Source organism: Aotus nancymaae, unplaced genomic scaffold (assembly GCF_030222135.1).
Source record: "Aotus nancymaae isolate 86718 unplaced genomic scaffold, 86718_ANA_hifiasm-v0.15.2.pri h1tg000012l, whole genome shotgun sequence".
Taxonomy (NCBI): Eukaryota; Metazoa; Chordata; class Mammalia; order Primates; family Aotidae; genus Aotus; species Aotus nancymaae.
In genome coordinates, this window is record NW_026988423.1 from 16,064,434 (window position 1) to 16,088,350 (window position 23,917).

The 23,917-nt window shown below is 44.0% G+C and overlaps 2 protein-coding genes and 1 long non-coding RNA gene across 4 annotated transcripts in view; 2 read left to right on the forward strand and 1 right to left on the reverse strand.

Moving 5' to 3' along the window:
- The window catches only part of POU2AF2 (POU class 2 homeobox associating factor 2), a 44,184-nt gene extending 42,358 nt beyond the window's left edge, over window positions 1-1,826 (forward strand). The window contains exon 5 of the mRNA XM_012470586.2: window positions 1,079-1,826. Within this exon, the coding sequence (XP_012326009.2) occupies window positions 1,079-1,480 (402 nt within the window). The 3' untranslated portion in view covers window positions 1,481-1,826. The remainder of the gene's footprint in view (window positions 1-1,078) is intronic.
- A 9,194-nt stretch (window positions 1,827-11,020) lies between these two features.
- LOC105729636 (uncharacterized) lies at window positions 11,021-19,729 on the reverse strand. 2 transcript variants are annotated; one of them, XR_001110282.3, is made up of 4 exons: window positions 19,633-19,729; window positions 17,965-18,188; window positions 16,994-17,265; window positions 11,021-12,038 (listed from the first exon to the last, which is right to left on the reverse strand). It is a non-coding gene; the product is annotated as an uncharacterized LOC105729636 (long non-coding RNA). The 2 variants fall into 2 exon arrangements; XR_001110281.3 differs by lacking the exon at window positions 11,021-12,038 and having other exon boundaries at window positions 16,876-17,265.
- Window positions 13,787-21,830, forward strand: POU2AF3 (POU class 2 homeobox associating factor 3). Its single transcript, XM_012470583.3, has 4 exons — window positions 13,787-13,985; window positions 18,065-18,119; window positions 19,511-19,743; window positions 21,163-21,830. Exons 3-4 carry the CDS (start codon window positions 19,645-19,647, stop codon window positions 21,529-21,531), a joined length of 468 nt encoding a protein of 155 aa, XP_012326006.2. The 5' UTR covers window positions 13,787-13,985; window positions 18,065-18,119; window positions 19,511-19,644; the 3' UTR covers window positions 21,532-21,830.
- The last annotated feature ends 2,087 nt before the right edge of the window (window positions 21,831-23,917 follow it).

Sequence of the window (23,917 nt, forward strand, 5' to 3'; positions counted from 1 at the left end):
TCTGCGCTGGGCTTGGAACCGGGAGGACTGTACAGCAGGATTTATATCCATTTTGTTAATGCTCTACTGATATTCGCCTGATGTTCCCCCGCCCTGTTAGTGCCAGTCATCATCATTCCAGCAGCCCGTAAGGAAAGAGCATTGAAGCTGCACCCCAGACACGGCTAGGCAGTACGAGATGGATCGTAATCTCCCAAGGAGGGTACACAGGGCTCCTCTTTCTTTCCAAGTCCGCTGCCTCCCCTTCCCTACAGTTTTAGCCTAAAAAACCTGGTTCTCTCTCAATCCTTCCAAACAGGTGAGTTCATAAATAGCTGAAGAATGCTAATACTCCTAGAGAATTGTAAAGGTTTCCACTATAAAAGAGTGAATCTCTTAGGACAGGATTTTAGACAAAAAGGAGAGAATGAGAATTCACATTATTAAGTACCTACTCTATGCCAGGAAATGTGATGTGCCTTTGTTCATTCAATACTTGCAACAACTCAGGATATATTTATGAATTCCCATTTTACAAATGAGCGAAGTCAGGCTCAGAGTCAGGAGGAGCCATGAAGAACCCTAATCTTTCTAGTTCCAAACCTATGGGATTCCTTTCTCTTTCCTCCGGCCTTACTGAGGGCAGAGTGGGCGCCTGAGTCCACTCAAAAGCTCACCACGGAGTTGAAGGCCTACTCCTTCGAGGAGTGGGCCAAGTGTTGACCTTCCCCACTGTGCAAAGGGCATTCTAGGACCCGGACTAATGGGAGACTCAAAAAGAATGCAAGACAGAGTGCATCGCACACAGTAAAATGTTGCATTGATGTGCATTTTATTAGTCTCACATTTCACTCATTTTATGTTGTCTTCTGGGAAAAAGGAGTCTCAGTATCTATAGCAAATCTAATTGTGGAGTAGGAAGGAAGGAAAACTTTCACTGCTGGTTCAAACACCAGAGGGAGGAGCAGCCTGAGAACCAGGCTTCAGGCAGCAGAGAGAGGGGACCAAGGCTGCCCCGAAACCACAGTCCAGCAGCACACAATGTATCATCAGAGTGTCTCCTAGCGAATAATCCCAGTGGCCTTTCCATTCTCCTCAGAGGGACTCATGGGAGCAGACGGTGCCTGACAGTCTCAACCAGCCTGATCCTGTGTCTGCCGATGCCCTGCAGACCTTGCCACCCAGCACAAGTTGCCTCTCCCAGCTCGAGTCCGGGAGCACCGCCCAGCACAGGGGCTCCAGCTGGGGGACCTCCCTGGCTGGGGCTCAGTCCTATTCACTGCATGCTCTGGAAGATCTGCACCACACTCCGGGGTACCCCACCCCACCGCCTTACCCCATCACCCCTTTCATGACGGTTTCAAATGACCTACCGCCCAAGGTGGGGCCACTCTCCCCAAATGAGGAAGCAGACACCTGTTCCCTCCATGACCCTTCCCCTTGGGCAAAAGAAGATGGGAGCATCACCTGGGGGTCATATGAATGCCGCAGAGCTTATTAAGGGGAGGGCCAAAGGACTTCTGGGTTTTTCTTTAACTCGAGGTGCGTTCCCAAGATCGTTTTAGGTGTGTCAACTTGTTCAGGACTGGATTTTCAGAATAAGCCACAATGCTGCCCTTTGTTAGTGGACGGTGGCATTTATTTGCAATCCTCTCCACCACAGCCCCACTGAATTAAAACAGAATATTAAATGTACCACGGACCGTATTCTAGTAAGATAACCTTACAATGTGGTCTTTTGGGAACTGCTGTAACCCATTACATTCCGATTCTTCTGTTATCTTTGACGTATCATTTTTGGCACTGATTTTTTTTCTTAAATTGCATTAAAAAGTTTATGCAGATCATAAAGATACTGATTTTCCTGTCAAATGTTTGTTAGTTATAAACTATGTGTATTCTTCAGTAAAAGACTATGGATAGGATATAATATAGATATGAGTACATAAAACAAAACTCATTTTATAGCATGTGACTTTAAAGAGTGAAGTGTTTTATATACATATATTTATGCCTTATTACAGTGACTTGTAAAAGCCAAGTAAATATATGGCACAAACTATAAATATGTTATTGTCCATAAAACGGGATGAGATCAGGAGACTATGGCTTTGTAAAAAACATAGTTTTGGCTGTATCCTAAAGCCCAGGATGTCCTAAAGTTAGTTAAATCCAAAAAAGGCCCAGAATTTTATTTGATTAATGATAGCCTTAATTAAACCAGACATTGTCCCTCTGATGGAATAAACCTACAGTTATTAGAGTGAATGAGTAAAATAGGCATTCTGTAATCAAATGGAAATTTATGCTTTTTTTTTTTTTTTTTTGAGACAGGGTCTAACTCTGTTACCTAGGCTGGAGTGTAGTGGTGCAATCATAGCTCACTGCAGCCTCAACCTCCTGGGCTCAAGCAATCCTCCTACCTCAGCCTCCCAAGTAGCTGGGACCCAGGTGTATGCCATCATGCTTAGCTAGTTTTGTTTTTTTTTTTTACTTTTTTTTTAAGTTTTTCTAGAGACAATATCTTACTATGTTGCCCAGACTGGTGTCAAATTCTTGACCTCAATCAATCTGACCACTATGGCACACCAAAGTGTTAGGATTACAGGCATGAGCCACCCTGCCCAGCCAAATTCATACCTTTTAAAGAAAATACAAAAAGTAGGACTAAGCTTTCAGCCAGAAACAGACCACAAAACACCAAGAAGCAAAAGGGCTTTGGAGAAGGACATATTACCATATGTGAGCCAATAGCATGACAAACAGCATCTCCTATCTGGTGGCTTACTGATTGGAAATGTACAGCTCTTACTATGTGTCAATGAAGATATTGACATCTGAAGCATGAATCTGTCCATGTTTCATTGGTGTGAGTTCCTTTGCTAATTAAGCTCCTAGTATAATTCCACTATGGCCAAGTCCACCATATACGCCTGGTACACACAGGCTTTGCATATGCGTGAGTGGAGGCCCTGGATTGTACCTACACCCTTCCTCCTAGTTTCCTACCACCTGCCTTTCTGCCCTCCATTCTCACGTCTTTTCCACCCCTCTGGTCCCTCCTGATCCAATGCCATTTCTCTCCATCTTCTAGAGGCCAAGGCCCGCATTTTCCCCCTAGTCGCCCAAAACCCCTCAACACAATCTCTGTCACGTCCTCTGTGACAGTGTCCCATACTCTACCTCATCAAGGTAGAAACCCAGAAATTCCAATAAGTGGACTAATTCACACTTAGAAGCAAATAATTGATATTCCTTTTTCTCCAGGCCTTCAGGGTATTTTCTGGTTAAACAAACACACTTCTAGTTTGTGGAGTACCAGGAGAAATGCTTGAGTAGTGATAACAGGCATAAGCCACCCTGCCCAGCCAAAAAAAAATACAGAAAGTAGGACTAAGCTTTCAGCCAGAAACAGACCACAAAACACCAAGAAGCAAAAGGACTTTGGAGAAGGACATATTGCCACGTGTGAGCCAATAGCATGACAAACAGCATCTCCTATTTGGTGGCTTACTGGTTGGAAATGTACAGCTCTTACTATGTGTCAATGAAGATATTTTTCCTTTCCTTCACCTCACCATTGTGGCCCCCTCTGGCAAAATGGCAGAGCATTCTTCAGGCAGCAGATGAAGAGTGAACACACGGGACCCTCGGTTCCTAGGCAGCACTGCCAGGCCCTTGCCCCACTTCCTCCCCCTCCACTAGCTCCTCTGGGCAGCCTGACCTTTGTTTTGCTTAGCGTTTGCTCTTCAGTGAAAAGCTGCAATGTTCACTGTGAGAGGAGCTGTTCCTTCCTAAATACAGCGTGACTTGCAACCTCAGTCCTGGTTCCCAATGTGGCTGGCAGAACCATCTGTCATTCAGCAGTTACTCATACCTGAAGAGCAGGCCCATGCTTCCGAAAGAAGAAACCTGGCCCTCTCTGCAGATACAGAGGTCTTCACAAGGGTCTCAGGGTCATTTTCCTAGATTGGTGTTGTAAAGTTTAAAATGATTTGTCCTCTGCTGCTTACCATTTGTCAATGGGTATCAATAGCACAGTAATGGCTGTGTAAATCATAAATATGTGTCTACATAACTTTAACTTTCCTGTGATTATGACACTGAATACCAGGCATGTTCAGGCGTTCATTCATCTCCTTACAACTTGAAGATGTACTGGCTCTCAGACAAAGAGATCTCAACAAGCAGACCTTGGAACAGAGGTAAATGTAGGGAGCATGATGCTTACCTTCTTCTTAAAGCATCCAATCCCTTTCATAGCATTTGACTAAATTAACTTATAAAAAAGAGACACACCCCCAGCCCCACATACGCCTGCTAGTGTCCACTTCAGTTATCTAGTCTAAAAGGGGTTGGGGGAGTAGAGCTGGTGCTAATAATTCCAAATAACAAATGATCTTTAAGAATTCTCTGTAGTTTGACAATGTGTCTCTGTATGACATATATTTTAATTTGAGTTTGTTTTATTGTCCAGGGAATGCTTTGTTAAAAGGTGAAATCAAGCTACAAAACTATGACAAGAAAATTAATTCTACTTCCCTATCCCATCCCATTTTTCTTTCAAGTACTCTCTGTTCCTTTTCCTTTTTTTTTTTTTTTTTTTTTTTTTTTTTTGAGACAGGTCTCACTCTGTCACCCAGGCTGGAGGATGGAGGGCAGTGACACAATCTCAGCTCACTGCAACCTCCGCCTCCCAAGTTCAAGCAATTCTCCTGCCTCAGCCACCTGAATAGCCGGGATTACAAGCAGGCACGACCACACCCAGCTAATTTTTGTATTTTTAGTAGAGATGGGGTTTCACCATGTTGGCCAGGCTGGTCTAGACTCCTGGCCTCAAGTGATCCACCTGTGTTGGCCTCCCAAAGTGTTGGAATTACGGGCATGAGCCACCGCGCCCAGTCAATTTTCTACAATATGTGAAGACTAACTGCACCTTTTCAGAACAATACACCATGCCAGCTTACAAAAAAAGGTGCATTCTTCTCTCCCTCACCTTCCCTAAATTTGTTGTTATTCACTGACTTACAACTTTCCTGAGAAAGTCAGAGGAAATTAAAGAGTTCAGTTCAATGCTATCTCTTTCAGGTCCTATAAGGACACAGGATATAGTTAAGATTTAAAGTAATCAGAGATGGTAAGTCAAGTTTAAGCCACTAAAAAAATCTAACTAGATGATAATGCCAAAAAGAAGTCGAGCACAATTTGCCCATGCAAAAGCTGTAATATAAACAATCATCCCATGAAACACACGTACTGTGTAATTGAAAGTATTTGCATTCCTCTTACAATGTTATACAAACCCCAAAAACAGAGAAAGGAAAACTACACCTTTACCTCATTTATTTAATAGATGATTTTAAATGGTCATTATGACTTGCTATAGCTCAATTAATAATACAATATCATGGTACTACTGGGGTAGGAGGAGAAGACAGAGGTACTCTAATAGCAACTGCACAAAGGGAAAATAATTACCAACACCCATAGTAAAATATATATTAACATACATGCATACATATATGCATATATGTATACACATGTAGAAAAGTATTATAGTATCTTTGTAATCAATTTTTCAATATTTAATCTAAATAGCTAAATAGTATAGTCATAAGGAATAAAACATCAAGTATATTTAAAGTACAAAAATAATGATTGATGCCTAAGGTTTAAGTCACATTACATTATAGTGAGTCTACCAAACACACAACAAAATTATACTCTTTAAGTTCCATCATTGGGTCCGTCTACAGTATCCTCTCTATGCAAAACAATATTACACTGTTCATCTCACACACCATAGACTCTAGAGAGGTTAAGTGCAAAATCACACACTCTAGACAAAGAGTGCTTCTCCAGCTAAAGAGACTCTCGGGGGGGACTCATGAGTGGCTCGCCTCTGTGTCCCAGCACCTGGCTCAGGGCCCAGCACATTGTAGATGCTCAGTAAAGTTTTGTTAGATTGAACTAAAATTACACCATAAAGATGAATAACTTTTTAGCCCTTGGTTCTATGGGTGACAGCTCTCTGAAGCCAGTGTATGAGAGGGGTCTCACCATGTTTAGTATCCAACATTAGCCATACTCTCTCCAAATTCAGACGGTAGGTGGATATTGGTTTAGTGGTAATATATTTAAGATGATCGGTTTAGTATTTTTAAATGCCTTTATGAAGTAAAATTACTGAACCTTTGAAATAGCACAGAAAAATGTTGATATATTCATGTAGTAGATACATGTACTATGATCTGTTGCTAAGAAATCTTATAAACAAAAGTTATTTAATGTTTGATCATTATCCCTGGTGTGATTAAAACAAGTATGATAAATAAATCAGGACCTAGAATCCTCAAAGTTCAAGCTAAATAAACTTTAAAATCTTCTACGGTTATTTGCAAATGATGACATTTTATTATATTTGATTTTCGATATGGAAGTATCCTCTGACCAGGTGTGGCAGTTCATGATGCCTGTAATCCCAGCACTTTGAGAGACTGAGGTGGGAGGATTGGTCAAGCCCAGGAGGTCAGGGCTGCAGTGAACCATCACTGCACCACTGCACTCCAGCCTGGGTGACAGAGTAAGACCCTGTCTCCAAAAAAAAAAAAGTCCTCTAATTATAACCTCTGATAAATAGCATATGTGGGTTTGCAATATGCAATGTCATTGTCAGTACAATTAAAAAAAAGAGAACTGTAAAAAATTTTTAGAAGTTCCAAGAGGATAAAAATGTGGACCAAACATACAATATCTAGGAATTAGCTCTTTTGCATTAGGAAAATTGATAGCTCTCCCTGCTAAACTTTCCACTAAGATATTATCTTAAGAGGAATAATCCAGAGGTTTTAATGTTTTTAATAAGTTAATTTCATCATAAATAAAAGATTGCTCAGCTGTTTTGTTTCTTCAGCTTGAAGTCTCAGATTTTCATCACGGTGATGTGATAAAATAACATAAAAAACATATTCTTTATGTTTTTGTATGTCTTAAATATTGCACAATAAAAACATTTTAAGTAATAGAAGAGGAACCCTTTAAGCAGTGTACCGTGGTGTTTTTCTTAGTTAAATGATGAATTATCAAATGCTTGCTCTTCATGGAAGCCTCTTAAGGAAAAGTTAAAACTTTCAATATGTCTTATGGGAAGAGACTGACATAGCACAAATCATTAAAAAACTTTCACCTAATAGTCTTCCTGGTCATTTTCATATGGACCAAATATTCACTCTAGGGACCAACAAGTATTGTTTCCTGCATGTATTCAATCTTCTGGAATTTGATTCCCACAAGGTTTGGTAACAGTGTCCCAAAGTCAAGGTGACAAAAGAACTTTGCATTAATAAAGACAATTTCAAGCATAGTCAAATTTGGAGGGAATAAACTATCCCTTTTCCTTATACTTGAAAGTCTTTTTAATATGCATGTGCCTAAGTTGAATAAAATATCCTACGTAGTAGGGGAAATACAACGCTCTGCAGTGTCATTTGCATACAAAAGACTGCCAAAATTTTTCAGCCAAAATATTCAGTCTAAAACCTTAAAAAGAAATCTATTCCCATCACTTTGCCTGCAGACTGAGTATAAGAATGTCAAGGCCAAATAAATACAGGGTTTCTGAGATCAGTGGCAAGGATAGCCAGAGATCTGAATAAAAGTGATCTGAGAAGAAATGGAGAAATTGGTTGGGATTCTCAAAAAGAGAAGGCTTGGGGTGGAGATGTGATGGGCCTAACTTCTTCAGGTTTAGCACTGAACCCGGTCAGCATAGCTAATTAGTATATGATTGTTGAATGAATGAATGAACCAATGAATGAACTAAACAAACTCACAATAGAGAAGTGGTAGTACAGAAGTAGGAGAAAAGAGTAATTGATGGCAGAAATCAAGGTCTACTTATTTTTGTACTCCTGGTGCTTGATACCATGCCCAGGAAATAGTTGGTGCTCAATTAATACATGATTGGATTAGGATTGTAGCATAATCACTGACCACTACATTTAAAGCAGTCCAATAGTGGAACAGGCTGCCTCACAAATAGTGAGCTCTCATTTCTGTAGAGGAAATGAGAATCACTTCCACAGATTCTACTTTGGGTCAGGATCTCATCCTAGCAATGGAGCCAGAGGCTGGAAAAACACCAGCAGAGATTTTGGAAAAAAACTCTGTCCCTCTCAGCACCTCAAAGGTCCCTTCCAACACCCAAAGATCAAAATCCTGTGTTATATTGCCAAGCAAGGGTACCTATTAAAGCCTGTTGAAACCCCACAAAAATTTTTTCAGTCTTTTGTTAAAACCCCAAAGACATTATCAGGACTTAAGGACGAACATCCTAGAGGTAGCAATGCCCCCAGCAACAGTGAGGAATTCTCAGTCTGAGAGTCAAAAACAGTAGTGTAATTAAGAGCTTACCCTCACCTTTAGCCAGCCGCTTCTTCGGGGTTCTAGTGTTTCCAGTCCTTACAGAGTACTCTCAAATCAGCAGTCTGCACTGTCTTAGTCTCCTTGTACATACTGATAGTAAAACAGATAGCACCCCAAAACATTTCCACATGCACAAACTTCAAACGTGTGTTCGCATATCTTACAAGCAGTATTTTTCCAATGCCACTCACAGCCTGTTAGTGGGTCATTAAATCAACTTAGTGACTCCCAACCAACATATATTTTCCACAAATAGAATGAAATGGAAAAGATGGACTAGAACAGAAAATATCAGAGTGCCTCACATCGTAGGAGTACACTGTTTCATGAAAAGTTTGTTTTAGAAATATAAATGTTGTTATAGATATACATGAACACATAAAACAGATTTCTAATTGTAGGTTAAAGTCCAAAAAGTTTGAAAGCTTCTGGTAGAGAAGATCAGGAAGACAACATCAATAGCTAAGAGCAAAGGCCAGGCGCAGTGGCTCACGCCTGTAATCCCAGCACTTTGGGAGGCCGAGGTGGGCGGATCATGAGGTCAAGAGACGGAGACCATCCTGGCCAACATAGTGAAGCCCTGTCTCTATTAAAAATACAAAAATTGGCTGGAAGTGGTAGTGGGCACCTGTAGTCCCAGCTACTCGGGAGGCTGAGGCAGGAGAATGGCTTGAACCCGGGAGGCAGAGGTTACAGTGAGTCGAGGTCACACCACTGCACTCCAGCCTGGCTACAGAGTGAGACTCCATCTCAAAAAAAAAAAGAGCAAGAGCTTTGGAGTTAGACCTATCAAAGTCTTAATCCTAATTCTGCTACTGATATGCTCAAAGATCTTGGCATGTCACTTATTCCTCTGAGCCTGTTTCTTCACCTGTGGAATGGGAATGCTATACAATACAGCACCTGATGTCCAGTAAACAATAATGAGTCTCCTATGAGTCTCCTATGAAGATGCCAAAGCTATGGGCACCTAGAATCTCAGGGTTGCTCTGGGCCTGATCATCCACTCAGATCTCTAAGGAGGATTCCCAGGATCCACTTAGAAAGATTTTCCCTTACTTCCACAAGCACGGCCTTTGGCTCTTAAATACCTGTGCTGGAGTTTTATAATTATAGAAACAAGAAGAACCAAAACTCATTAATGTTGGACTAAAAACCAGAGGGAAGCTTATTTCTCAAAACAGGGCTCAGGTCTAAGCAAATCTAGTTTTCTGAAATTGCTAGCCAGCAATAGCACTGGGCATCAGGTGCTGCACTGTATAGAGATGGCCATCCCAGAAACAAGGCCAACACAGAAGCATCCAGGAAGGCTGCTAGAGGTTGGGACAAAGAGATTCTTGCTGTCCCTCTAGACCCCATGACTTCCAAGGAGCTCCCCTCTCACCCAGCCTAGCCTGTCTTTTCCACAGGGTAGCCAATCATCAGCATCATCTTTGATGTTGTTGCCAAGGGAACTCAATGCTCCTGCCCTCCCTGTCCATCTCCACATGAAAGGAGAGGTTAGGAAGGAGAGGAAGCCTGAAAGCATTGGGAGGACACCCCAGCACAGGAAAACACAGAGACATGTGAAGCCAGGGAGAAGGCCAGTAGTGCAGACAAGAAATGGAAGAAAGCAGAGACAGGAAGAGAGACAAAGAAACACGGAAAGAAATAAACAAAAATGCAAACAAAAAAGAAGGTTTTATGAAGCAAACCAAAAAATAAGATCATAACAAAAGGGGGAGAGCAGCAAAGAAAAGTAATGGAAGAAGCTATGAGGACAAGAGACCATCCCTAGGTTATAAGCTGCTTGGTTCACTGTTCCTTTAGAGGGGGCAATGCCTGGGCACTTCCCAATCCTCTGGGAAGAGGGTATGCAGCGGGGGGGAGGAGCTTTCTCCAATCCCATTGTCCTTCCTCTCCTCAGGTCTGGTCCATCATGGAAACCTAGGACACAGGCTCAGGGGCATTTCCAGAAAGAGGCTCCAGAGGCTGTCAGATTTCAACACATCCATCCTGCCCTCCACTGCCAGGTGCCACCTCTAGTGTTCCCAGGCCTGCTCCTTTCTCCCCAGAGATGTGAGCTGCCAAGCAATTCCTATCTGTCTTGTCATTCTCGGTTGCCCTTTCCCTAAGCTCTGTGTGTTTACCCCATACCTGACACATTTGGGCACCCCAATCTTTTTCTAGAGGTCTTTGGGGCTAAACTACACTTTTTGCATTTCCGAGAACTCAGGGAACAAAGAGCAGAGGCCTCAAACTGTGGCCTGGTCTGGCATCCTGGGAATATCTTGGTTATTTGTAAAGGGAACTCCACCCTGTCCCTCTGTCTTCTCTTGCTGCCCCCTTCCGTGGAGGGAATAGACTTGGCCCAGCACTCTCTCCTTCTATGGACTATACCTGTCTCCTCACTTCCAGATCACATGGAAGAAGCACAGTAAGCACTCAGAGAAGATAACCCAGTAGAATCTCAAGTCATTAGTGAGGGGCTCGGGCCTGGACCAAGGCGAAAGCCTGATTCCAAGTCCCTCTCCCTTCTCACCACAATAGGACTTGAACCCACATCTACATCCTTTCAGCTAAAAGGAGCAGGAGCCAAACTGGACACTGTTTCCTAACATGTGCTCCTACAGCAAAAAGGCAGGGGTGACTCTAGAGGGAGAAAAAGCAAAGAGGGCACTTCACAGTGCAGTGGTGAAGCCCAGAGTCAGAAAGTCTCCAGAGGGGGAGGCTCCAGGCATCCTCAGGTCTGTAGAGAGAGCAAAGGGTCTTAATGGGCAGGCATTCTGAGCGAAACCCCAGAGTGTCCAGCCCAGGAAGAGCCGATGCAAGGGGGAGGGAAGTCCGCCGGTGGCCAGGCCTGGCCAGAAAAACAGGAGGCGCAGAATGTAGGCCTCTGCTGGGCCTCTGGTCTGCCACCTGGGCCCAGAGCGACTTCTTGCTGTGCCACACCCACTGGCTGCCATGTTCACTCCCCAAAACCTGAGATTTCCCCTCAAAACACAGATGGGGTATGCGGGAATCAGTCCAGCCAGCCAGTCTGGCTCTGACGTTCATCGAGGGTGCAGCCTAAGTCACTCACGGCTCCCTAGCTGCCCTGAAGGCTGAAATACAGAGCATCTTTGAGGGCATCTGCTCTATCTGTGCGAAGGGGGACAAAATGCTCAAAATAAAATAAAAGCAAGGACCAGGACCCAAAGGGGTCTCACTCCCTGTTTCTCTGGACTCTCTGTGGGGTGCCTTTGTGCAGGATTTCTGCAGAAGATAGTCCATTTTGTTAAGCCTTTGAATATTCAAATTGAAAGTATCGCGCAATCATTGATTGTCAAATCATGGGTTTCTAGAGGTTTTAAATACTTGGCATGAGGGGGAAAAAACTCAAACCTATACCCGAAGGTATAAAACATTAATTCTGTTTGTCTCCTGCTCCAGGGACCTGGGTGCAGCCGGATGCTTTGTGAAACTTTAAAAATGTTGCATCTCTGCTTCTCTCCCTGCCCAGGAGCCCTCCCAGGCGCTGAGTCCCTGCAGCTGCAGCATCCAGCCACCGACCCAGCTCCTGCTGACCACGATGTCGGGTAACTCGGCTGCTTCTCCTGGGGTCGGGTCAGGCAGGCCAGGGGCATTTCAATCCGAGTGTGTTTCCACAGCTTTTCCTGCATGGAACAGAGAGGCACAAAGTCAAGGCATGAGAGTAAGGGCCGGGGATCCGGAGAGGGCGCGGGCCACGCTGTGGCCGCTCCCACTCAGCGTCTGTCCCGGAGGGCAGAGGCCCAGAGGCCGAGCTGGCCGCTCCGGACGTCCGCGTACCCCAGGCCCCCGGCCACCCTTCCACTTTTCCGCTGTTGTGTCCTTGGACTTCGCGGCGCGGAACCTGCGCGCCCAGAAGCCGCGACGGGGGGAGCTAGAGGCTCACGGTGAGCCTGGGACGGGGGCAGAGCGCGCCAGCTGCACTGAGCCGAGCTGTGGCGGTCCCTGCCCGGACCCCAAGGGACGCCCGCTGCCCGCAGAGCCCGGAGCGGATCGAGGAACTGGGTGGTGGGGCGGCGGTAGGCTGGAGCGCGGAGAGGGCGCGGCGCGTGGGCCCTGCCGGCCGGGCACAGGATTCCCTGGGTCTGGGCTAGGAAGAGCGTAATCCCCTTTCCTGGGGAGACCCTAGCTCCTGGAACCCGGCTTGAGGGGATCCCTGCTGTCCAGCTGCGGTCCCCGCAGTAACCAGGCGAGGCGCTGGCATCCTGGCACTATCGCCAGGCACCCAGGCTGAACGCGCGGCCACCCCCGGCCGCCGCGCCCAGCTCCTCCCCGCACGATTCCTGGGCGCTCCCTGCAGGGTCGAGGGCCGAAGCCGCCCCGGACTCCTGTGGCCACCTTCACCTTGAAAGCTCGCCTGGCCTGGTTTGGCCTAACAGCAGGTCCCCAACCTACTCACTGCGGCTCTTCGGGGCCCAGGGCGGAGGCTGTCCCTGCTCCCTGCTCCCAGGGTCCCTCCCAGCGAACCCCTCGGGCGCGCGCGCCCGCCAGCTCCCACGAGCCGGGGCAGTCCGGCCGGGCTCCGCCAGCCCCAGGGAGGCCCCTACCGAAGGGCGGCCTCCCGGCGGAGTGAGCTGTCCTGGGAGCCCGGGATGGCTTTCCCCAGCTCGCGCTGCTCGGACTCGCCCCGAAGCCTCAGTGCGCCTTGGAGAAACGCCTGCCCCAGAAAGGGAGGGGGTGGGGAGAGAAGGGAAGAAGGGGAGAGCAGGAGCGGGGGCGAAGGAGGGAGGAGGGCAAGATGGAGCTCGGAAAAGGCGGAGAAAAGGGACGAGGGAGAGCGGGCAGAAGGAAAAGACAGAAGGGAGAGAGGGAGGGAGTTCCTCGGAGGCCTGGCCCCTTTACTAGGTTCAGTCTGGCAGGTCCCTCACTGGCCCAAGACTGGGCTAGCCAAGCCTCACCACTTGCCCTAGGGCTGGCTTCCAGACCAAGGGCATGCAGAGGTCAGAGCCTGTCCAGAAGCCACACCTGGCCAGGTGGAGAAGGAAGGGACTCGGGACTTCCACGCCAGTGGGAACATCACAGTGGGGTGGGCTAGGTCAGCCGCCATAATCAGAGAAAGCCCCCTGCCCCAGGTCTGGTCCCTCCCCAGGTCCATAATACCCTCTCAGCCGGCTGGGCCCTGAAGCCTAGGTTCCCCCGACTTAGCCAAGGTGGTGGGTTATGGGGCACTGATCTCCACATTCCAGAGCAGCAAAACCCCGTGCTATTGGCCTAGGACTGAGGCCCAGCCGAGGGTGGATGGTCCCACAAATTTCCATGAGTTCTGTTCCCACTGGGACCCTGAAACCTGCTCAGCCACTCTTCATTCTTTCAAGTTTGCGATGTTTGGGTTTTTACCATCTTTTGACATTTGTGTTTGTGTGTTCTCTGAACTTAGAAACTTGGCTTTGGGTGCCATCGCCTATAAAAGGGGCCTCCACTCTGTACCCTGACACCCAGACCTTGGACTCAACCACTGACTCAGTTGCCTTTCTCCAGAAAAACCAAAGGTGTATCAAGGTGTCCGAGTGAAGATCACAGTGAAGGAGCTGCTGCAGCAAAGACGGGCACACCAGGCGGCCTCGGGGGGAACCGTGAGTATAAACCCTTCCCTCCCTCGCCAGCCCATGCTGGGCCTCTTTCAACCCCGTGTCTGCAAGGTGTGGAGGCCACCCAAGGCCCCACGCCCTCACTATCCCCACACCTGGCCTTCCTCCACTGTTCCTATGACTTCTGTACCCAGCTGCATCCCAATCGGGAAGCCACAGAGGACAACTGGGGCATGTTGTGTGGCTCGGGATTTGGGGGAGCCCATCCATCCCCCATGGATAAAAAAGTATAAAAGGTGTGTTGGTCCTCTGCAGGGGAAGGAGCAGCCAGCAGGTAAGTAGACATCATTTTGTTAGGAAGACAGTGTATGTATGTATAGCCATCGCAGACCCATAGAAAATCTCTCCCAGAAATTCACCTCATTTTACGGGCCCCTTCCAGGATAGCATCTGTGTACATCCTTCCTTCCCTCTTCCTTCTTCTAGAACTCACCCTCTGAGATCACTTGTCTGTAAATCATCAGTCACCTAAAGTCTCCAGCAGAAGAGGGCCCTGTCTCTGCAGAAGAGACAGCTTGGAGTACAGAACCACGTCCTTAAAATGTAACAAAGCCTTAAGCAGTTCCAGGTTATTACAAAATTGAACTGAGCGATCATAAGGGTATACCCTGACACTTTATACACCTTCCTGCCCCTGCTCCCGACACAGTAGAACCTTAGTAAGTACTATTAAAAGCACTCAGGCCAGCAGCAGAACCAAACAAACTAGCTGGGATTATTGCCCAAGAGAGGGCAGCTCATCCCTAAAAACCCTCGATTGTACAATTGCTTGGGGGTTGGCTTGGGTGTGGACGTAGGATCTGACAGCTGGGGCTCGTATTGCCTATGTTAGGATTGGTCCTTCTCCAGCCCATTGGCATCTGCCCCACAACAGTTTTTGTGCCCTATGCTGTTCATGTGCAATGCATGACATCATGAAATAGGCCTTTGGCAGTGGGACTTCATGAAATGGGAGGGGGCAAATGATGTAGCAGAGGTAAACACAGGTTCCAGAACCAGATGGACTGGGTTCAGGTCTCAACTCCTCCATGGTGTGTATCCTCAAGCAAATTACTCAATCTGTCTTGCCTCCATTTACTCATCTTCATATTGGGGATGACAGGATTTTGTGAGGGTTAATCAAGTTATTGCATACAAAGCCCTTAGAAGAATGCTTTCCACATAGTGAAAATAAATGTTCAATAAATGTCAGTTGTCATTATTTGAGAAATAATACTATTATTTGGTGAAAGCAACTAAAATAAAATTCTAACCAAGGGTTGAAAGCCAGCTATTTAGTAATGTTCATTCACACCCTTTGCTCAGAGTTTAGAGTTCAGACTTGAACTAGCTGCAATTTGGCATATACAGCACATGCAGCTAGAAAAGTTAGGACCTCCATGTGCAGAATTTCAGGTAACACATTAACAGTCCCTTACGTTTCTAGAGGGCTTCAGAGTGGTTCTATTTCAGTTAGCCACTGTTTCATTTAGTGTTTATAACAACCAGCAGAGGTAAGTAGATCAGAGATCTGTACCTCAATTACAGGTAAAATTCAAAACTTTGAAGTAGCTCATGGCTAAGCTAAAAGTAAGACTAAAGCCTTATTCTTAGTATAATATGAAAACCTTCCATTGGCTCTCTACACTCTAAATTCATCATTCTGCAGATCTGACCATACTAAGCAGGTATCTGATACCCTCAACCCCTTCAGTTCAGAGATGGTTATATAATTAATAAAACCAGGTACAAGGGAACTGGAAAATGCTTCTGGAGAAAAACATCATCAGGACATTCATAATAAAATGTAACCTTTCCTGAAGGAGCTTTGGTACTTCATAGACTTCTGCTCAGCTGCACCTGGAGAAGTCCCATGTGAGTGTGGCACTTCCGAGGCTGCTGGGCCCTTACAGATGGGTCTGGCCACTGTTCCCTTCTTGGCTCACTACAGGAGCTAAAGTCAGGGTAGGACATTTCACTTGTGTATCTGACCAGTTTCCGTTCCCCAGAGTAGTTTGACTTACTTAAATTTTTCTGAATTCCCTCCTGAGAAATAAAGCAGGACTTCTGAGCCAGTGTCTTATAGGAACCGGCAGAGTAAAGCCTGCTTTACTTTGCTTCCCAGAAGACTGTATCAGCCTATCCTCTCGCAAGCACATAGAAGTAACATGCATATAATTTAATTACAAGAGCCAAATGTAAAGTCCCTCACTGGAAACCATGGGAAGGATCTGGGATTCTAAGGAAGCTGTGAGAGCCTACTTAGTAGGCAAGGGTAGCAGGTGCGAGGGGATGACGTATGCCCACTTCTTAGTGTAGACCTTGCTGGTATAACAGAGATGATCTCCAATTTGTTCAATTGTTTAAGGATGCCTCTGGGTAACTTTAAGCCAAGGAGAGAGTTAATTGTATCAAATACTACAAAGCAGCAAGAAATCTATCTTAATTTGTTATAAAGTCAGAGTAGTATCCACAATTGAAATTTTAAGAAGGGAATCATGAATGGAAGTTATAGGTTGAGACAGATATTCAGTGAAGAATTCAAATATTCTTCAAGCAGTGCCAGAGAAACTGTGTGTATGCCAGATTGAAACACTTGATTTTAAAAAACTTATTTCAGCCAGATCAATTTGCAAACACACACACACACACACACACACACACACACACACTTGCCTTTAGGGTAAAAGGAAACTTGAGTTAGTCGTTATCAAAAGATATCACTTACCTTTCTTTTTTTAAATCATTAATTTTTTAAACAGCCTTGATGTGTTTTTTTATAAATTGTAGATTGTGAATTTTTGTGCTGTTTGAAATCTAAGAGAGAGGTGCCTTTCTTTGTGTTATTGGAGCAAAGCAGAAAGTGAACCCACGACTAGAAAGATAATATCAAGTAGGATAATGTAAACACACCTCAGGGAGATAACAGGGGGAGGAGGCAGACAAACAGGCCAATCCGGGGGAGGAATGGGGTTAAGGAAAGCTCTACATGAGGCAGATTTTTTAATACCCACTCTTTCCAAGTCCTTCAGCTCAAGCTGCAGCCAAATATTTGCATAAAGAATTGCTAAAGGATTCCAGCTTCCTGGTTCATGACATTACAGCATGGATCATTTTCAAAATTAATACTGCCTCCTGTTTCAGCAGTGGCTGCCTGCACAGCTCTCCCTGTGGCTCAGAGTACGGGAGTGAGTATCCCTGTAACCCAAAAGAGGTGTGGTGAGCTTGGCTTCCCAGCACAGAATCACAGAGTAACGCAGGTCCCTTTAAACTTTAAAGCCACCACCTGAAATTAAAAAAAAAAAAATCCTAAATTACTCAGTTAGTATAATTGTCAACTCAACTGAAAAATGCAGGCTGCTTTACTTTAAATACTTTTTAAAAAGCAGTCTCACAAACTTTTAAGTATTTAAATACAGTAGTTTAAATAAAAGCAACTTTTATAGAAAATAGTACAAAACATGCAAAATACTGGAATAATTCCCAACCATTAACTAGAATATAAGTAGGTTCTGACTCACCAACTACAGCCTTAAGAAAATATTCTCTATTTTAATATTTCATGTATACTAAGAACATGTGAATATTTTTAGCTACTCAGGATTAACAAAGTTAGGAATTGTGTTCTTTGGAGAAATGAATCCCTAAGGCTAAGTATTAGCCAGATGGTATATGAAAATTTTGAGAAACATAATTGAATAAGCCATAGAGAGTTGGGATTAAATGAATGTTAGTTTTTATTAATTTTAAATTGAATAGTTTAATAGGATACTTTTTGATGCATTTTCTCAAATTGTTACATTTTTGCCTCATAAAATTATTTGCATTAATTTATTAGTCAAAATTAATTGCCTTTAAAATTTAAGTAGAAGAATTTGATACTGGGAAAAAATTCCCAAGCAACACAAACATTGAATCTAAATAAAACATAACATTGGTTGTATTTAAGAAAGCAACTTTTCTGAGAAGGAAGAATCTGGCTTACCTTATAGCAGAAAGAAGCATAGTCCTCATTAAAATGTCTTAGCTTTCCTTTTAGAGCTTTTCTTTCAGCCTGCTTCACGGTGATATTCTTGCTTTGACAGCGGTCCGGAGGCAGCAGCGTCCACCTTTCAGACCCAGTTGCACCATCTTCTGCAGGTCAGTACAGCCAGCATTACAGTTCCCTCAAACACTCTTTCAAAAGGCCATCTCGAAAGTCTTTCAGTGCTTGATTCAGGGGTTAAGATAGGCACCACCATTTAATTGGAATCCAACCAATCAGAAGGTGAAAAAGGCATAGTCACTCCACATGCAAGCCCAGCAAGGAAACAAGCGCAAATGTCCTCATTTCTGAACTCTCTACTTTCTGCTATTTTGTCCCAAGAGTTTGTTCCTCACATTTATTCCAGTTCTTCATCGCCAGGTAACTAAACTGAACTACAAAATCAGAATTGTTCTCAGGAACTTATCTTTTTTTTAGTGTACTATTAGATGGAATACAGAACATCCCGAGGCACTAGAATAATGCCTTTGCTCTGTTCCTTTGGTTTCCAGCGGACAGGGGCTTCCCTCCCCTTCTCTCTTCCCAGAAAGCAGTGCAAATAAGTGTAGGTTTTCTCAGCCCAATAAGAATAACTCAATTACATAAACATTCCTACCTCTGCTACTCAACAGCTAAGAGTTTAAGGAGGTCGTATATAAGGAAATCTCTGCCTATGGCTGCTCCTCACTAAATGCGTCACTGTAGCTTCACTTTAAAGGAACTTGACACCTCAAGAAGAACCCAGTGTCGTTTAGTCCCTTTGATGAGCACATGCTAATCCTCTCTTCTTCCAGCATTTACAGATAATTATCGCAAATTGGGCCTATTAATAATAAAATGGAAAAGGAGTAATGTTTTCTGATCATTCTTGTTTGAGATTTAACAATTTACTTTGACACATTATGTTAACATGTTCACTGAGAAAACATTTTGGCTTTTTGTAATTTCGAGCCAATAGTGCTAATTGGTACTCTATGTTCCTGGCTTCCATGATTATCATTTGCATTCCCATTTAAATCACTTCTCAAAATTCTCTCCTCCTAACTTAAGCTACTAAGTAAGAATGAAAAGCTCACCCTAAGTCAAGAGAATTATTTCCCATAGCATCAGAAGTCTTCTCAAAGCCTCAACAACTCTGTCAGTTACTTCTGAGAGGTTTACGTGAACTGCCAGTAGGGGCTGGATTTCGATGGTTTCAAAGCCCAAGAAAGAGGAAGCTTGAGCCATTATTTGACTGTGACACTGGACACAGATTGGGTCACCATCCTTTTATTTTTGCCCTAACCACTTTTACAGCCAATTTCCACCTTATTAACCACATTCATTTCCCTGGAGCTTGAATTAGCTAAGACAAATAAAAAGTCCAAATTGCATTCCTGTTTACTTTTCTGGACTTGGTAAGCCCTTTTCCCCCTAGACATAGTAAATATTCAGAGTACAGATCTCCATTCACATCTATGTTTTGCAATTTTTATGCAAAAACCTGTCTTTTTCCTTTCTCCTCTAGGACTGTATTTTGAGCCTGAACCAATTTCTTCCACGCCCAATTATTTTCAACCTCGAGAATTTTCCAGTTGTGTTTCATGTGAAGAAAACTCAAGCTGCCTTGACCAGATCTTCAATTCCTACCTTCAGACAGAGATGCACCCGGCAGAGCCTTTGCTCAATTCCATTCAAAGTACTCCACACCATTTCCCAGACAGCTTCCAGGCCGCCCCTTTCTGCTTTAACCAGAGCCTGGTAATTTATCTCAGTTCTCTATATACCTGATTTTTGCTAATTATGGGGTAATAGTGCTTTGTGAGTTTGCACCATCTCGTGGGAAATCATACAAAAGCTATCAGCAAGGAAATCATCCAAGGAAACAAGTAGAGAAGAATTTAAAAGTCAATGTATAAAGTAGCCACACACTGCAGGGCGTAAACCTTTGGATACACACAGAATTTAGATTTCCCAAGTAGATCACCAGATAAGTTGGTGTGTAGCAATAAAAAGAGGTTCCTGGCAATATTCATCTAATGTTTTTTAAACTGTGAAGTCAAGATACCTACTAATTGGAAGTCAGTGGTTTAAAGAATGGCTCTTGGATTTTTGGATGGATTTTGAGTTCTTGAAAATGGAATTAAGGTAGTGTATATATGGTACCAAACTTCATTGCATTGGGGGGGTTTGTTTGTTTTGTCATTGAACTGGCTAACTGATGGCTTTAGTCTGCTGTAAGCACAACAACTCTTTGGGTCTGAGATGGTTAGTAAAAATGAAGACCTAATCTTTGAAAAAAATTAGATTGACTGTTCTTGATGGATCTCAAATGTTTGAAAATGTGTTATCCTTTAAAATGAAGGAAAGTTTCTATTAGTGGAAACTAGTTATTTTAGTTGTCTTTTAGAGACTCACAGGTTTTTTTGTAAACCTTAAATTGTAACGTTTTCTTTTTTAAGGAATGTAAATACTTTTCGCTTTTTGCCAAAAGTCTGTGTGGGCATCAGACTAAATTTTAGAGGGGATAGGAAATTAACTCTGCAGAATATGCACATTGTCACGGGGAAAATATGGGGCCCCAGTGACCCAGTTCCTTCCCTGCCTCCAAGTTAGGTTTTCTCATTAACAATTGTAGACTTGCTTAAGAGAAAACAGACAATAGCTCTCACTCAAGGGAACAAGACTTTAGTGACCGGACACGTAGTGACTCATCTTGGCATATCCCAAGGATAATTCAAGATCCTTGAGGATCCAAGTTCTGCCTTTGCACGTTCACCTGGTTCTCCGTGGTGAGGGTGTGGAGAAACATCCAGAGTGCCACCTGCAGCTTAGATTGTGGCATACAGCAGGGTTTGATGTGCAGGTGACTTGAAGCACAATGGGATTTTGTGGTTTCAGAACAGAGCACCCTCTAAAGTCGGATTATAACAAAGGAAACCAGTGAAGCAAGGCAATGCATTATTGGGAAAGAAATAGGTAACTATAGAACGTGGTGTCATGAAATCATGTAGTCAGCAAATAAAATTACTTCTGCAGACGTGGGTTGGGTGTTGCTAGGTTTGGTTTGGTTTTTTACCTCTAATTTTCTCACTCTGTGTTGGTAAGTCCACACTGTTCAGTTCTTTTGATCCCGTCTAAGTTATCAAGCTCTTTGTTTCTTGGTTGTCCTTTCTCTAGATCCCAGGATCGCCTTCAAATTCCTCCACTCTCTCTGGCTCCTTAGACTACAGTTACTCACCAGTTCAGCTGCCTTCATATGCTCCAGAGAATTATAATTCCTCTACTTCTCTGGACACCAGAAACTGTGGCTACCCCCCCGAAGACCATTCCTACCACCACTTGCCCTCGCACGCCCAGTACAGCTGCTTCTCCTCGGCCACCTCCTCCATCTGCTACTGCGCATCGTGTGAGGCGGAGGACTTGGATGCGCTCCAGGCGGCAGAGTTCCTCTACCCGAGCACAGACTGTGTGGACTTTGCCCCCTCGGCAGCCGCCACCACTGATTTCTATAAGAGGGAAACAAACTGTGACATCTGCTATAGTTAATAGAAATTACAGTAATTCGGAACATGGCATGGGTATATCTATTTTTCTACCACGTCTAGATGACGCTGCAAAATACGCAACTTGGTAGCACAATATCCCAAGCACAGTTTACACGTCACTATTTCCAATTTTCTGATGCGAACCTAGCCATATGAAGTCCTCGAACCAGGTCATAGTGCCACTCCTACTTTGTTTGCTCATAGTTTAAATTTTTGAGACAATTTTCAATTGTTTTACCTTTTTGTGTAACGAACAAATGCTCTCTCCTTTTTTACTAATAAATAATTTTGTGTTACTAAATGTTGTATTTTTTTTAATTTCCAGCAGTCATTTTTAATTGATTTGAACATTAGCCATTAATTCTGGAAATTGCAGATTACTCTCAAGTGGTTTAATCTTATGGATTCGTGAATTTAAAATTATTTTCATTTGGGTCAGACGCGGTGACTCATGCCTGTAATCCCAAAACTTTGGGAAGCTAAAGTGGGAGGATCACCTGAGGTCAGGAGTTCAAGATCAGCCTAATCAACATGGCGAAACCCTGTCTCTACTAAAAATACAAATAAATTAGCCAGTCATAGTGCCACGATCCTGTAATCCCAGCTACTCAGAAAGCTGAGACAGGAGAATCACTTGAACCCGGGAGGCAGAGGTTGCAGTGAGCCGAGATCATGCCACTGCACTCCAGGCTGGGTGACAGAGCAAGACTCCATCTCAAAATATATATATATATATTCACGTAAAATGCTGTGAGATGCCTTGACTTCCATGGGATGGAGAGTAGGCACAGCTAGCATGGTGGAAGAGGGAAGCCCTGCCTCACCTCTAAAGGAGAGGTTACATCTTGGAGCAACATCAGAAAAAGACATTTATGAACGATTAATTTCTCTTATCTAACATTAGTCAGTAAAGTGTTAGGATGACCAAAAAGCACATGTTGCCTACAGCTATGTTAGCCTGTAGATCATTCTTTTTCCTTTCCAAAGCATTGCTTTGGAAACTTTCTGAGCAAATAGTTGAACTTCTTTTTCTTGAGAGCTGCCATATAGGTAATGTAGCCCAAAGTTTAGAAGTCATTATTTTCTATTTCTGAATTTTTGGCTTTAGAAAGTATTTAAATATACATCACTCATGTTTACACATTGATTTATAAGATTGACTATGTTGTTTACACTTGAACTTTAGAGTTTACTTCCTCTGATTAATCTATTTGAAGAAGCCCAACTGTCTTTCAAGGTATAGAGGAGTTATTCAATACACGTATGCTGGATTAAACTGTTGAATCTTGTTTGCTGAGGTCATTAAGGCACAGGACTTAATCCCTGAAATGAAGTCTGAAGAGCCTTAGCCATGTCTAAAGTTCCAGTACAATGGCAGCAATACTGGTGCCTTCAGCACTGGCCACAGGTACCATTTTCTGAGCACTTCCTATGTGCCAGAATTATCTAAGGGTGTTCTCACACATTATCTCATTTAACATTCACAACATTGACAGCAAAATGAGGACTCTGAGGTTCAGGGAAGCTAGTTCACCTGTCCAGTGTCACCCAGCCAGGAGGCACCCAAGCTTGGGTTGGAAAGATAGGAAAGCCCTGTCCCTTCCTCTCCAGTGCTGAGAAGTTTGAACCACCATTTGTAAAAGACTGTTCAGGAACCCATGGCATCCTTAAATGCCAACTTTCTCATATACACAAAGGTGTGTCCCAACCGTAACTGAGTCAGACCTCGCCAAAAAGGCTAGATTGTCCACAGGACGCAGAGATGCCAGGCACAAGAGCTACCAGACTATAGGTCCTGTACTCTGGAGACTTAGGAAGAAGCTGACTCACTGCCACTTCAGTGAGTTTCTTCCTACCAGGAGATGAATATGCTTTGGAAATGTCACCATCTGACCGTCCTCCTTGGGGACTCAACGAAAGCTTGGGCAAACAGGGCAAGTTGCAACCTGCCTCAGGGGATAGTCATGCCAGGAAAATAAACAATTGCTGCCTTTCTGAGATGCCAGTAAAACTAGATTTTTAATGTCTTGAAACCAGCCTCTTGTCAGCAAGTACCTATTCACACAGACCAAAGACTCTTCATAGTGTCCACTCACCACCTCATCCCCAACAGCTGTTCCCCAGAAATAGAGAACAGAGAATCCAAAGATGTCCGGTGGTTGGCATTGATATACCCCTTTTCTAGATGCCATCCTTTTTTTATTCCCCATGTCAGTCCTCTGGAGCCTGAATCAATTGTCCTGCAGCTCGAACAGAGAACATTTTTCTACCTTCTTAGGATTTACTCTTTCTTCGCACACTCCTAGTTTTTGCCTAAATCTAGTGAAGGAAAGGATTCATGGAGGAATGTGAGACAAGGGCGATTTCAGCTCCAGTGCATCACGATG